We start from the raw sequence: 15671 nt of genomic DNA on the forward strand, positions 1-15671 counted from the left end.
AAGTTCTATATATTGATTATTTTTCCAAGTTAACATATAATTTTTTTTTTAAGATTCTTAAAACCTGTCTTTTTCTCTATAGCTTGACTCATGGTATGTTATTTTAAATGGCACTGTAGAAATCAGCCATTCAGATGGAAAAGTTGAAAATCTCTTTATGGGAAATAGTTTTGGAATTACTCCCACTCTGGATAAGCAGTACATGCATGGAGTTGTTAGGACTAAAGTAGATGATTGCCAGGTAAGCTTATGTCTTTGGTCTTGTACTCTTCATTTGTTGACTTAGAATGGCTGAGCCTGTTTTTCCTTCCTTAAAATAAAATAGCTTTATTTGAAAATTATCAGTTTCGAAAATTCACATTTAATAAAGGAAATTAGATTTTATATTTCACATGTTTGTGAGATTGAACAAATTGTAAATTTTTAAGAGGGTATACCAAATATTGGTTTGTTAAATTTCTATCCGGTAGTAACCAGTTCATTCTTTTTTCTTTTCTTGTTTTAAATAAAGGAAGGAAATAGGAACTTCTGAGTTGTTTCTAATTCCCGCTTCATGTTTTCTTTGCATAGTATCAGTTTTGAGAATAGTTCACTTCTCCTTTTAGAGCAGAATTCAAAATCAAAAACTCCTTGGTCTCTGTGCGTGAGTTATCTATTTCATCTTGATTTTTGTGAAGAATTAAAGGGATTGAATAAAAAAGAACTGATGCCGTTTGATTTCCTACCTTTGTGCTCTGCCTTGGTGCGAAGTGATATATTTATGTACTACAGATTTGTTAATTGTCCCCATGTTGTTCTCGGACAGTTTGTCTGCATAGCCCAGCAGGATTATTGGAGAATTTTAAATCATGTGGAAAAAAATACCCATAAAGTTGAAGAAGAGGGAGAAATTGTTATGGTGCATGAGCACCGTGAACTAGATCGGAGTGGAACCAGGAAAGGACACATTGTAATCAAGGTGAGTGTTTTTACTTATTATTCTAGTCACTGATAGAATAAAGCTTTCATCTTGACTAGAAGGCTTTGAACCACTTTTTGAGTAGTGCAAGATATTTGATTAACTTTGAGATCTAACTTAAATAACTATTGGTTCTTTTTGCTTTTTTTAAAGTTGATTTTTACACATTTTATTGATGAAGGGTGACATTGCTGTTTAACATTAGTATGGATAGGATATTATTTTAGGATATACTGGTCAAAGTTTTTCTTCTTAAATTCATTTTGTGATCCATTGATAATAGGAGTTAATTTCATGAAAGACAACAATATTTAGAAACAACAGAAAATGAAAGGACCAACCATAAAGGCATAAGGAATCTTAGATGAAGATGCAGTGCTTAGCGGATCTCTGTGATGTTGAAATAGGCATTAACTTTTCTGAACCTTAGTTGTCTTGTCTGCAAATGTGGGTGATATGAAAGCCTTTATTAGGGCTAAATGAGGTAAATAAAATGATTGCACATTGTAGAATATTAGTATCGATGTCCGTGATGTTTTCCCTTCTCTAACTTCCTCTCTCTTCTACCCTGTTCCCTCTTGTCCTCTGATCACCCCCTCACTCTCCTGTCTATTTAAAGCCCTCTAGATATAAAATAGAGCAATCCTAGTTATAAGAGAAGAAATAATCACATGACTATTTCTCTTTTAAAATTAATCTTGGTTGCAAAATAAGTAAGTGTTACAAGTGTAACTGCTTATTTAATCATATGAGGGACTGATGTCAGATTGGAGTCAGGAGTCAGGCTGTTCCTCACTTTTTTTTTTCTATGATAAGTGTAAGTTTTGTATGTAGAAAAGATGAACATATGGATCGATTGCCTGTGTGGGGCTTATGGTTTTTAATGCTTTATTTTTAAATGATTTTTTCAAATTTACAGAGAGCTCCCTGACTCAGATTCCTCAAATGTTAACATTTCACTGCATTTCTCCATTAACAGCAGTCTCTTTCTGAACCACTGAGAGCAATCTGTAAATGTGATGCCTTATCACTCCTAAATATTCCATATGTATTTCCTTAAAACAAAAACACTCTACTATGTAAACAGCATAGAACCCTTCAAGCTGGGAAATGAGCATTGATAAAGTAAAACCATGTAGCTCACAGACCCTATTTAAATTTTTAGCAACTATCCCAGCAACAGATCTTTTTCCTTTTTGGTCCAGGATCTTATCTGGGAACACAGTTGCATTTAGGTCTTCTCCAAGAACAGTCTTTCCCTTCAGTAGTTATAAAGAATACAGGCCCTGTATTTTATAGTATGACCCTCAGCCTGCATCTATCTATTCAATGTTTCCTGATGACTACACTAAAGTCATGCAATCCTGGCAGGAATTCTACATAAATGGTGTGCTCTTTTCAGTGCCTCATATCAAGTTGCACATGTCAACCTGTCCCACCATCTTAATCACCTGGTCAGGTGGATATCTTTTTGTAACTTTTTTCACTGAAAAGTTACCGTTTACCTTTTGTAATTGATGAGTATTTGGAGGAGAGATGTTCTGGGATAGTGGCAATCTGTTCTACAAGTCTCTGCCCACCAGCCTTACTTCTATTGACTATTCCTGCCTAATATGGTTACTTTCTAGTTCCATTATTTTTTTCTACATTTATTGTCATTCAACTATAAAGATGAGCATTCTCATATCGTCAGTGTTGTTTCAGTGGTCAAATTTTCCCAGAGTTGGCCAGTGAGATTCTCTTAAGACTGATTGCTGTATCCTGTTTTAAAAAAAAAATGTTTTTATTGACTTTTAGAGAGAGTGGAGGGAGGGAAAGTGATAGAAAGATAGAAACATCGATGAGAGAGAAATATCGTCAGTCACCTTCTCCTGCACACCCCCTACTGACCAGGAATCGAACCGGTGACTTCTTGGTTCATGGCTCAACAATGCTCAACCACTGACCCACACTGGCCAGGCTTCTGTGTCCTTTTGACACGTCCCCATCGTTTTTTGAGAGTTTCCTTATTATCTGGCAAAACAAGGTGTTCCAGGTTAACCTTATATTTATAGCTTTGTAACCATCCATTTCTCTAGAGTTTCTGGATCATTCTACTGGAGAATAGCATTTGAAAATCAAGATATGGGCATTTACTCATTGCCACTGAAGTATCATTGCTTCTCAAGCAGGTCAAGTGGGCTGCGAATTTGACATGCTTGTTCTAGAGCCTCTCCTCAGGCAGAGCTAAGAAATCTATAATAATAAAAGTGTAATATGCTAATTAGACCTGATGTCCTTCCAGACAAAGCCAGGGCTGTGAGGGAAGCCCAGGGCCCGGTTGCCAGAGGGAAGCTGGTGCTGGCAGCCGGGGGAAGGGAAGTCTACTCTTGGATGAATTTTGTGCATTGGGCCTCTAGTATATGTATGTCTTAACTATAAATACATACACATCTATAAAGTTTATATATCCATTTATCTGTAACAATCTTGAGTTATTACCATTACTTCCAATAATTACTATACAATAGTTTTTGGTTTGGTTTGGTTTTTAAAAAATATATTTTTATTGATTTCAGAGAGATAAAGGAAGAGGAAGAGATAAAAACATCAGTGATGAGAGAGAATCATCAATCGGCTGCCTCCTGCACGCCTCCTGCTGGGGATCGAGCCTGCAACCTGTGCTTGTGCCCTGACCAGGATTTGAACCCTTAATTTCTGGTTCATAGGTCATCACTCAACCATTGAGCCATACCAGCCAGGCTACAACAGTTTTTTCTAGTTTTTCCTTTCTATATTTGTAAATAGCTTCCCCAATAGTGGTTCTTTTTATGCTTTGTATAGTTACTTATTTGCTCATCATAACCAATCTCTACAGCCAGGAATCTCCTTTACCAGCCAGCTCTATACTCACTGTCTCCCAGTATCCAGCTTATTGGATGCTACTGAGCACTTCAATGACATGTCTTTGCATGACTCTATATAAAGTTTTAAATATATGACCTAGTCTCCTCAGCTCTTGTGTTTCAATGACTTAGTCAGCCTAGTCCCCACAAGTATCCTGCCTCAATGATTTAGCCCAATGATTTTCAACCTTTTTTATCTCATGGTACACATAAACTAGTTATTAAAATTTCTGTGGCACACCAAGAAATATATTTTTTGCCAACCTGACAACAAATATAGGTATAGTTTTAATTCATTCACACCGTCCACCTATTGTGTTGGTTCTTGTCATATTTTTATTTGACAGTCTGAGGGAAAAGAGTTCAGTGCCCCTGACTAGATAGTCAAATATTGCATGTTTTAAAAATTATCAGTGCACACAAGTTGAAAATCACTGATTTAGCCCATCAGAATAATGGCCTTTAACATGTTGATCATTTCCACCCATGACTTACATACATGATCTAAGAACCAGATTTAAGTGACTTCAAATCATGATTAGCCTAAATAATAAACCCAGTTTGGTGCTTGTAGAATGTTTTGGAGGGTGGGAGAAGTTTGGGAATGACCTGTGTTGCCTTTTTCCTTAAGTAGGTTAAATGAAGAGCCTTATTTCTGACTTCCTGTTAGAAGAATGATTTACATACACTGGTAGTAATAGGTACTTAAAAAATATCTTAGCTATGAACATTGTTAGGATTAGTGTATATTTTCTATATAGTTATTTAACCCATGAATTATTTGGATGAATAAAACAAATTAAAATTTGAGGTTATGGACAGCAGTCATGTTTTTATATTTGGCTTAGCATCTGGTTTATTTCTGTATTCTGTGTACGTACTTTTGAAAAGGCTGCAAAAGTAATTTTAACATTGACTTAGAACAGTGATTCTCAACCTGTGGGTCGTGACCCCTTTGGGGGTCGAACGACCCTTTCACAAGAGTTGCCTAAGACCATCGGAAAACACATATATAATTACATATTGTTTTTGTGATTAATCACTATGCTTTAATCATGTTCAATTTGTAACAATGAAATTGGAGGTCACCACAACATGAGGAACTGTATTAACCCCTTCCCCAACAATTTTTTTGTTAAAAACGTTTCTTTTTCAGACTAATTTTTTTATTTTGGTTCTATATAGTATTTTTGATGCTGGTTATGAAAACAGTTTGCAACTCGTCTTCCTATAAACCATATTATTTTACCACATTTTCTTAGTATACTCGTCGACGACTGAAAAAGAACATTTTGTGAAAACGAGTATACACGTTTCTGCCGGGGAAGGGGTTAAAGGGTCGCGGCATTAGGAAGGTTGAGAACCACTGACTTAGAAGCTCAAAGATGAGCAGTAGATAAATGTTATTTTATTCCTTTTTATAAATTTGGAGACAGGCAAGCAGTTAAAACTCTGAGTTAAGTAAAAATTCTAGAACTTCTGGTTCCTCTCAAGATGGTGAACTAGCATGGAGAAACTAAAGAAGAGGAAACTTCTCTTCTGAGAAGTAACAACAATAAAACAAGCTATCCTGAGCTGGTGTGTTGTTCCTGTTGCCTGAGGCAGGAGATAATTTGGAATATGATTAACTTAATTTGGAGGAAAGTTGTTAGGGTTTTTGTTTTGTTTTAATGGGATTTTAAAAATATATATATATATAGATATATTTATTTATTTTTGGTTAATCCTCACCTGAGGATAGTTTTCCTTTTTTTTTTTTTTTTTTAAGGGAGAGTAGAAGAGAGAGGGAAAGACAGAGAAATATCTTTGTGAGAGATTGGTTGCCTCCTGCACAGGCCAGGCAGGGAAGGAGCCTGCAACCAAGGTGCATGCCCTTGACCAGAATCCTTTGGCCCACAGGCCCACACTCTATCCACTGAGCCAAACCAACTAGGCTAAAAATACATTTTTATTGACTTCAGAGAGGAAGGGACAGGGGAAGTGAGATAGAAACATCAATGATGACAGAGAATTATTGATCAGCTGCCTCCTGCATGCTGCCTAACTGGGGATTGAGCCCGAAACCAGGCATGTACCCAGGATCAAACTCAGGATCATTCAGTCCACAGGCCAATGCTGTAGCCCAGCCGTGGGCAAACTACGGCCCGTTTGAAATGAATAAAACTAAAAACAAAAAAAAAAAGACCGTACCCTTTTATGTAATGATGTTTACTTTGAATTTATATTAGTTCACACAAACACTCCATCCATGCTTTTGTTCCGGCCCTCCGGTCCAGTTTAAGAACTCATTGTGGCCCTTGAGTCAAAACGTTTGCCCACCCCTGCTAGCCACTGAGCCAAACCGGCTAGGGTAGGATATTTTTTTGTTTAATGTTTTAACCCTCAACTCTTTCTTGTGTTGCCTTGGGAGAATCATCATTACATCCCTCCTTTGCAGTATAATTGGCAGTAACAGTCCATACCAGGGTTAATCAGTGAAATTTAAAAGCCCTGCTACGATGAAATGCCAATAAAAAAACAGCTACAGCTGAGTAAATTTTTATTCCTCTGCCTTTTTTCTCTCTAAACCTAGGGTGGGGAACCTTTTTTCTTCCAAGAGCCATTTGGATATTTATAACATCATTCACTTACTGTAATTCACTTAATATACATTTATATTGCTGTGAAAAAAACTCCTAGATTTACTGAATTTCAAGTGCCGCCTGCGGTTGCCTTGGCAGGGCCAGACCAAATGATTTCACTGGCCTTATATAGCCCTCAAGCTGGACGTTCCTTGACCCTGCTCTAAATCTCTGGGTGCTGATGAATTACAACCTGTAGAGACTACCTAATCCCAGTGCTAAGTGTTTTAAGGGAGACACTCTTCTTTGAGGACCTTTCTAATGGAGTGGCTACAAGGGGAAGTGATTAATAGGAATTCCTTGATTTTTGAGCTATTTATTTTCTAATCTTTTCTATCTTTGGATTTTTAGGCAACACCCGAGCGTCTCATCATGCATTTAATAGAAGAACATTCCATTGTGGACCCAACTTACATAGAAGATTTTCTACTAACTTATAGGACATTTCTTGAAAGTCCTTTGGATGTTGGGATCAAACTATTGGAATGGTTTAGAATTGACAGTTTAAGAGATAAGGTTTGTATTATAAACATAAGGGGAGCTCCAGTGGCGCAATTGGTTAGCGCGGTAATTATAAACATAAGGGACGTGAAAGTGATTTTAACCTTTAAATTTTGTTCATAAAACCTTTTGCAGTTGATAAATGTTTATTTTATTTTGATAAAATTCAACTCACCTGAAAAAATAGTGAGCCAGTATTGATGTATCTCTGTATAGTTATTTTATGACAAAATAGTGTGTTAAAAGTGGATATGAGCCTTATAAGACAAAAACGGAAATAAGGCTGTGATGTAGCTGCAAATTCAGAAAACACAATTGCCACATGAGAGTATTGTTGAACTTTCTCAAAATATTTCATTGTTTCTGAAGGAGAGTTAAAAGTTGATTAGTAGTTTAGAAAGATTATTGAAGTAAATTTTTTTTTCAAGAGGGCTTAGATTGTTTATAAGCCCCAAAATAGAGTATGTTGATTTTTCTTATTTATAGTATCATTTGAAAACAATTGGTCTTTTTTACATTAATTTATATCTGCTGTGACTTATTTAAATCTACCTTTGAATATTTTTTGCGTTAGTTTTCTATTTTAAATAGATTATTTTACCTAATTTCATGGAGTATTCATATATATAATGGAAAGACTGGTAATGCCTTGCAAATTGGAATTCTGTTATGTTAAGAAACATCAAAGTAGGGCCATAATTGCTTAGAGTGTCTGAGTTATATTTTAAAGGAAATAAGTTAGAATTAGCTCGATTGCATTATTCTGTTGTTTAAAAAACTAAAATGTCCAAAACTACAGGCTTACCCCTCTTCTCCCCCCCTCCCAGATTATAAAGAGTTACTTTGATTGGTGGGGAAATAAAGGGTGCTAAGAGTGAACAAAAATGATGTAGAAACAACTAGATATCCACATGCAAAAGAATCAACTCAAAGTGGATCAGACCTAAAATAAGAGCTAAAACTATAAAACTCTTAGAAGAAAAGAAGGGGTACAAAAATCATGACCTTGGATTTGGCAGTGTTTTCTTAGATATGATACTCAAAGCACAAGCAACAAAGGAAAAAATAAATTGAGTTTCGTCAAAATTTAAAATGTGGTATAGCCATATAATGAAATATTATTTAACCATGAAAAGGAATGAATCACAGGTATGGTCCTTGAAAACAATATGCTAAGTGAAAAACCAGACACAAAAGTTCACATATTGTATGAAATATCCAAAATGAGCAAATACACATAGAAAAGCAAATTAGTGGCTGCAGAGAAGCCAGAATGGGAGATAACTGCTTAATAGAATGGGGCAATGAAAATGTTCTGGAACTAGGTAATGGTGATTGTTGCACACCACTGTGAATGAGCTAAATGCCAACATTTAAAGTGGTCAAATGGTGGTTTTATGTGTATTCTATCATAATTTTTAAAATATATGACATAAATTGCATAGTTAGCTAGGCACATTATTCAACTTCCATTTGTTAGCTTTTAATTTTTCTGTTAATTTGTGACACAAAGTAAAAGCAATTCATAACTTTGAAAACTCATGGTATTTATAAATGAAGTAAATCTCAGATCTGTTTTTGTTATAATTTTGGTTAAATGGTCTTGGCTATGGCAACACTTTTTATATGTTTGTCCTCAGAAGCTTGCATTTTAGGATACTGTCTGAAATATATATCTCATGTGCTTACATCTTAACATCCAGGTTTGTATATTCTCACTGAGAACAGAGTCTTGGCTCTATGTTACTTGTATTCCCAAGCTCAACTAAACTATGTCTCTCTGTTAGAACGAACCTTTTGAGTGCAGGAAAGGGAAGAGGGTGTTAGTCATGTGTAGGAAAGGGAGGAGGGGGTTAGCCGTAAAACTCAGTTTGGGGCATGTTTTGGAATCCTTTGTGAAAGAATGCCTTTCGTAACATCACACTGCCTTCTTCATGTTTCCACAGGTAACACGGATTGTTTTATTATGGGTAAATAATCATTTTAATGATTTTGAAGGTGATCCTGCTATGACTCGATTTCTGGAGGAATTTGAAAAAAATCTGGAAGATACAGTAAGGCTCAAAAATATTTATCTTTTTTTTTAGAGTTAGGGATTTCTCCCCCATTCTCCCCAAAAATAGCAATTCAGAGCAGCTTTCATCTTCTGTGTCTTGAATGTCTGTTCTGAGAATATTCATATTCATATTCTGTTCTTCTGTTCATCTTCTGCCACTCCAACCCAGACAAACATCATGCTTCCTCCTGACTCTTCTGTTTCTGCTGTAAGACTAATGATAATGTTTTCTCCTAGTCACCCAGGTTTATAAACTCTTGTGTATATGTGGTCCCCCTCTCTGCCTTGATTTCTCCGGTCAAGATGTACAGAGAGTTGCTCAAGTGACCTGGGTCACTATACACATATTTCCCATGGTCTGTCTCAGCCATTTCTTCTCTTCTTCTTCTTCTTTTTTTTTATCCTCACTCAAGGAGTGAGCATATTTTTTCCATTGATTTTTAGAGAGTGGAAGGAAGTGGGCAGGGGGGGGAGAGAGAGAGAGAGAGAGAGAGAGAGAAGAGAGAGGAGAGAAAAAGAAACATGGATGTGAGAGAGACACACCTATTAGTTGCCTCCTGCATGTGCCCCAACCAGGGGCAGAGATCAAATCTGCAACCGGCACTTGACCAGGAATTGAACCTACAACCCTTCAGTCTGTGGGCCCACGCTCTACCCACTGCACCACTGGCCAGGGCTCAGCCCTTTCTTCTTCACTCCCCAGTTTAGGCCCTCATTTTCTTATGCCTGATCTGTTATAAAAGCCTCCTAATTTTAGTTCTATTCTCTCTTCTAGTCCATTCTTTGTGGTCAAAAGATTGTTTTTGAACCACAAATGAGATGACTATTACTCTGTCAATAAACCAAAGTGTTTCCTACCAAAATAATTCTCACCTCTATATTCAGGTCCCTCATCTACATTTTCAGCTTTTTTCCTTTGAACCCTTGATTATAGCCAACCAGGTTACTTTATATTCTTTTCCGAAGTCCTCTCAAGCTGGAATTCTCTTCTTCAAGTCTTCCAGATGTGCTTCAAGGCCTATCTTACATATATCATTTCTACATTAGATTTTCTGAGTCATCCTTCTGCATGTGATTTCACTTGTTCTAAATATTCAACACCTAGTATGATCACCTCAAGGTGCTCACAGTAGCTATTTATAAATCCATTTTATTCTCCCTTCTATATATAAAATTTTGAACTGCAACCAAGTTGTCTTTGCTTCAAGCAACTGCAATTTCAGGAAGAAATAATAATACTAGTATAGCTGAGGAGTTATTGACTGAATTAACACCCAAAACCCATCACTCGCTGTATGTGAACTTGGACAAGTTGCCTAAACTTTTGTGCCTCAGTTGTCTTATTTTATAGATAATTGTGCCTAGTTTGGAATGTTATGAGGATTATAATGAGCTAATGAGTGTAACAATCTAAGAACAAAACGGGCACATAGCAAATGCTCAAGAATTATTGTTATTAGTCATAGAGTATAAGTGGATTGAGTTGCATAAAGGGGGAAATTGGCAGACTTTTGTCCCTTTTTCTGCTCCTTAGTTCCTCTAGCCTTTTGGGCATCATGTCTGCTGTATGCAAAATGGGAGATTGAATGGAACTGGGGAATCTGACTAAGAGGTCATAGAGGCCTCCATCATTTGGGTCTTCCAGTGCTGGCTTGAATAGATATTCAAGGGGCTCATGGAAGATAGAAGGGGGCCTTACAATCATGGGATATTTTTCCCCCAGTAATCAGCTAGTCGTCAATTATTTATGGAATTCTACTTTATACTTCAAGGTGTTATATAGGATCAGAACAGGTGTAAGACTTGGTCCTTACCCAAGGAGTGAGCATATTTTTTCCATTGATTTTTAGAGAGAGTGGAAGGACGTGGGGAGGGGGGGACATGGATGTGAGACACACTGAATAGTTGCCTCCTGCATGCTGAAAAAACTTTAGCTTCTTGTTATGGATATGAGATTTATACATATTACATTATTTGAGAGTAGTTGGATATTAAACTGGTATTAGAATATAGAAGTTAGAATATTACTGAGTTTAAAGAAGATCTAAAATAATATGGGAATAGCATTCTTGGGAGAGGTGAAGACATGACTCTGCTTTACTTTGGATATTAGTATTTGGAAAGGTGGTTCAAGTCCTATAAGGTTTTAAATAAATGTTTTAAAATGATTTGGGTTGTATATAACAGCCAGGAGATAAGCAAAATAGTACAGTATGTATTAGGGAAGGTTTAAGAAATGAGGAGTAATTTCTTGTCATCCCCCTCTAAATGAGACATCACTTTGAAATCTTTTCTAATTTGTAATTATCTAGAAGTTTTCATATTAAGAGATACTTAAGAGTGCTCTGGGGTGGAACTTCTCCTTCACTTTTATTCACCCCAACTTACATGTTCTTTACTCTGCTTTAATTCTAATAATTTTAGGTCATTTTTGTTAAAGCCTATAGTAGTAGATACATACATTTGTATATATTTTTCTTTTGTCTACTTTCTAGAAAATGAATGGTCATCTCCGGTTATTGAATATTGCATGTGCTGCAAAGGCTAAGTGGAGACAAGTTGTGTTGCAAAAAGCCTCCCGGGAGTCCCCTCTGCATTTCAGTCTTAATGGAGGAAGTGAGAAGGGATTTGGTATTTTTGTTGAAGGAGTAGAACCTAATAGCAAAGCTGCTGATGCAGGACTGAAACGTGGTGATCAGGTAAGTCAGCAATTTTCAACCTTTTTCATCTCGTGGCACACATAAACTAATTACTAGAATTCTGTGGCACATCAGAAAATATATTTTTTTTTGCCAATCTGACAGAAAAATAGATATAATTTTTATTAATTCACACTGACCAGTTATTGTTGTGTTGGCTCTTGTTTGCCGATATAAGGGAAAAGAGGTAATGCCCCTGCCTAAACAGTGAGGTATTGTGTGTCTTAAAAAATCGCTGAGGTAAGTGGATAACTGACCACTTAAATTAAAGCCTGCTTGCCTTGGATGTTGTGACTCGGTTGGTTGGGTGTCTTCCTGTGCACCAAAAGGTTGCTGGTTTCATTCTCCAGCAGGAGGCAGCTGATTGATGATTTGTTCTCACATCAATGTTTCTTTTTCTATCTCTTCCTTCCTCTCTCCTGGGGGGCAACTTAAGTTTTTTAACTTAAAACATTTTTTTTTAATCCTCACCCCAGGATATGTCTCCACTGATTTTATAGAAGGAGAGAGAGAGAAACATCATTGTGAGAGAGAAACATTCATCAATTGACTGTCATATGCACCCTGCAAACCCGCAACCTAAGTACGTGCCCTGAATGAGAATTGCACTTGCCACCTTTGGTGTACGGGACAGTGCTCCAAGCAACTGAGTCACCCAGCCAGGGCTAAATTAAAGCCTTCCTATAAGTGATAAGTCTGCTACTTCTTTTGTCACCTACATTTTTCTTCAAATAAACATGATCAATTTAAGGAAGTATTGTTAGAGCTTTTTGAGATGTGGTATTTTAAAATGGCTTATTTTAAAATGTATTTGTCATATATCTATCACTTTTAATGGGAAATTTGATATAGTATGGCCAGAAACAGCATGGTTGTCTAGTCACTATCAACATGACCTTTTTGAATGGTCCTGCCCATCCTCTAAGGATTAGGAAACTGTATATCTGGCAACTTCAAAGTTTTTCAGAAAGCTCAGTATATGAGTTAGCACCTTTGGAAGGTTGGAAGGAGCAAGCACTTCCATTCATAGCACTCTAAAATGTAAGTGGCTTGAGATTACCATAAATGATGGTTTCAGCTTAAATAATGTTCATATGATAATAGACTACAATTCCTAAGCAGTGAGCCAGGTAAGGGACTAGGGGAAAGGAGATACGCAGAGAAAGTTGGTAGGGATTTATTCTCTCCTTATAGGCATTAAGTAACTAGAGTGCGGCATATTTCAAAATCTTGATTACTGACAATGTTATTACTAAAATATGCGATTCCTAGGCTCACATCAGTCCTATTAATCACATTCTCCAGATCTGAAGTCTGTGAATCTGTATTTTTATCAAAGCTCTCTAGATGATTCTTATGTACAGCAAAGAGTGGTTTCCCAAATCTAGCTGAATCACTTGGGAAGCTTACTTTTCCCCATTTTAAAATTTTGGTTAGTTCATCCATTAATTGAGAATGTAGCTTTATATTACTTTTAACTGAACCATACTATTTTTTTAAAATAATTTTTGGGCATTCACATTAGAAGTTGTTTTGTATCTCAGAACAGGAATTCTCAACCAGGTGTGACTTTGTCCCCCAGGAGAAATTTGGCAATGTCTGGATATATTTTTAGTTGTCATGACTTGGGGATTACTACTGGCATCTGGTGGATAGAGGCCAGGATGCTGCTATACTGCCTATAACACCTCACAATAGAACAGCCCCCACAACAAAGAGTTATCCAACCCAGATGTCAATAATACAGACAGTTAAGAAACTCTGATATAAAGTTGTAATGATCCCCTTTTTTCCTTAAGGGGGCTTTTTAAAAAATAGAGATTTCTTAGCCTTACCTGGGATTGCTTATTAAGAATTTCTAGTACTTAGGATCCTGGAGTCAGTATATTTATTATTTCAGGAATTTATTGTGAACACATTTAAAAATCTATTCACAGAAAAAAGTACTGAAATCAAATTATTTCATTTCTGAGAGAAGAAAAAAAATAATCATGCTTTTACTTCTTCCTTCAATCCTCCCAAGTGTCATTGAAATTATCTGAGATTTTATATCTAGATTATTAAGTCGTTTTTTAACATTCTTCTTTAAGAATGCTTTTGACATTTACATAAAGTTACATAATTTTATTACTTACTAGAGGCAAGGTGCACAAAATTCGTGCATGGCGGGGGGTCCTCAGCCAGACATGCACCCTATCCAATTCGGGAGCCCTCAGGGGATGTCCTACTGACAGCTTGGGCCCACTCCCCATGGTTCTCTGCTCTCTGTGGGGCCTGCCTGCTCCACACCATGGGGATGGGCAAGCAGGCCCTGCTGGGTGCTGCCTGTGGGCGCACTTGCCTGCTGGGCTCACGTTGCTGGGGTGACGCCACCAGCGTCCTGCCCCGGCCGCTATGGGCACTGCCATCTTTGTTACAGGGTGACAGTTAATTTGCATATTACTCTTTTATGAAATAGGATAATTATTTAGACATTTATACCTACCTTACTAATTTCATTGATTGCCTTCATTTCATCTGTGCCAATTGTCCCTATTCATTGGTTTCATCTCATTGTCTTCTAGTACTTTTTTGAAAAAGGGCAAATGGGTACTAGAGTTTTATGTGTCATTGCATGTCTGATGATGCTTTTATTCAGTAAAGTATAAAATTCTTTGGTCACATTTATTTTTTCCTCACAGTTTTTTAGTCACAGATAAGTATCATGTCATTTTAGTGCTTGTTGCTTAAGAGAAGTCCAAACCAACTTTTATATTTATTTTTTAGGTAGCTTTGGTCCCTACCCTCACCCCTTCAGTAATGCTTATAGCTTCTTGTTTTCTATCCTTGGAATTCAAAATTTTCATGAGATATGTTTAAAAATATTTTTATTTTTTAATTTTTATATACTAGAGGCTCATTGCAGGAATATTCCTGCAAGAATAGGGCTTCCTCGGGCCTATTCCTGCAAGAACAGGACTTCCTGAGACCAGAGCAAAGCAGAGAAGGGAGCGAAGCCAGAGGCGGGCTTCGCTCCCTCCCGTCTCTGCCGCCTCGGCTCTCTCCCTTTCCCGCCGCCTAGGCTCCCTCCCATGTCCACCGCCTCACTCCCTCCCTTCTCCGCTACTTCGTTCCCTCCCGTGTCCGCTGCCTCAGCTCCACTCCTGTCTCTGCTACCTCTGATCTGTTCCCTTCTCTGCCGCTTGGCTCCCTTCTGCAGTGCTTGGCTTCCTTCTACACTGTCTTCAGTCTTCACTGGGTGGTTGTGTATACAAATTAACCGCCATCTTTGTTGGGTTAACTTGTATACTCTTCTGATTGGCTGGTGGGCATAGCAAAGGTACAGTCAATTAGCATCTTTGTCTTTTATTAGTGTAGATACTAGAAAATCCAGTTCAGTATATAGACTAGATATTTTCAACTCAGGGAATTTTACTTCAGTGATTTTTAAGTTTTTTTTCCTACTACTTTGTTTCTCACTCTCTTTGTATCCTTGGGAATCTTTGTCAGTTCCTGAGATCTTTCCTCTGTGCTGCTTTCTTTTTCTGTTCAATATGTTTATTTCTTTATCCCTTTCCCTTGGAATTAGTATTCTTTAAATATACTTCCTGTGTGATTCTGACGCACAGCAAGTTTGAGAAGCCCTTCTGTTTGAAGTATCAGCAGTGTCACATGGAAGAACCAAATTACAGTTTGTGCTGCTTTCTTTTGGACTGCCTGATTCAGCAGTGGCAGGAAATGTTACTAGATATATTCAGAGTACCACTTTTATCTCTTTTAAATGCAATAAATTTTCATTTAGAATGTTTCATAAAATTTGTATGTGCACACAGGCAATACTTTTTATGGACTGATGGCATGATTAAAAATTTTCCTTCATAAAAACCAACCTATGTTATTTTTTAAATTTCTCTAATATGATTCCAGAGAGAATGAACTTTTAAAAAATGTTTATAGTAGAAATTTGGATAA

At 37.0% G+C, this 15671-nt stretch overlaps 1 protein-coding gene across 7 annotated transcripts in view; it reads left to right on the plus strand.

Moving 5' to 3' along the window:
• The window catches only part of RAPGEF6 (Rap guanine nucleotide exchange factor 6), a 184576-nt gene that overhangs the window by 105630 nt on the left and 63275 nt on the right, over positions 1-15671 (plus strand). For all 7 annotated transcript variants that reach the window (XM_015560937.1, XM_006759164.2, XM_006759163.2 and 4 more), the window contains 5 exons: positions 83-241; positions 806-958; positions 6816-6980; positions 8912-9019; positions 11517-11720. In XM_015560937.1, coding sequence (XP_015416423.1) covers positions 83-241; positions 806-958; positions 6816-6980; positions 8912-9019; positions 11517-11720 — 789 coding nt within the window. The remainder of the gene's footprint in view (positions 1-82; positions 242-805; positions 959-6815; positions 6981-8911; positions 9020-11516; positions 11721-15671) is intronic.

Source organism: Myotis davidii, unplaced genomic scaffold, assembly GCF_000327345.1.
Source record: "Myotis davidii unplaced genomic scaffold, ASM32734v1 scaffold456, whole genome shotgun sequence".
Taxonomy (NCBI): Eukaryota; Metazoa; Chordata; class Mammalia; order Chiroptera; family Vespertilionidae; genus Myotis; species Myotis davidii.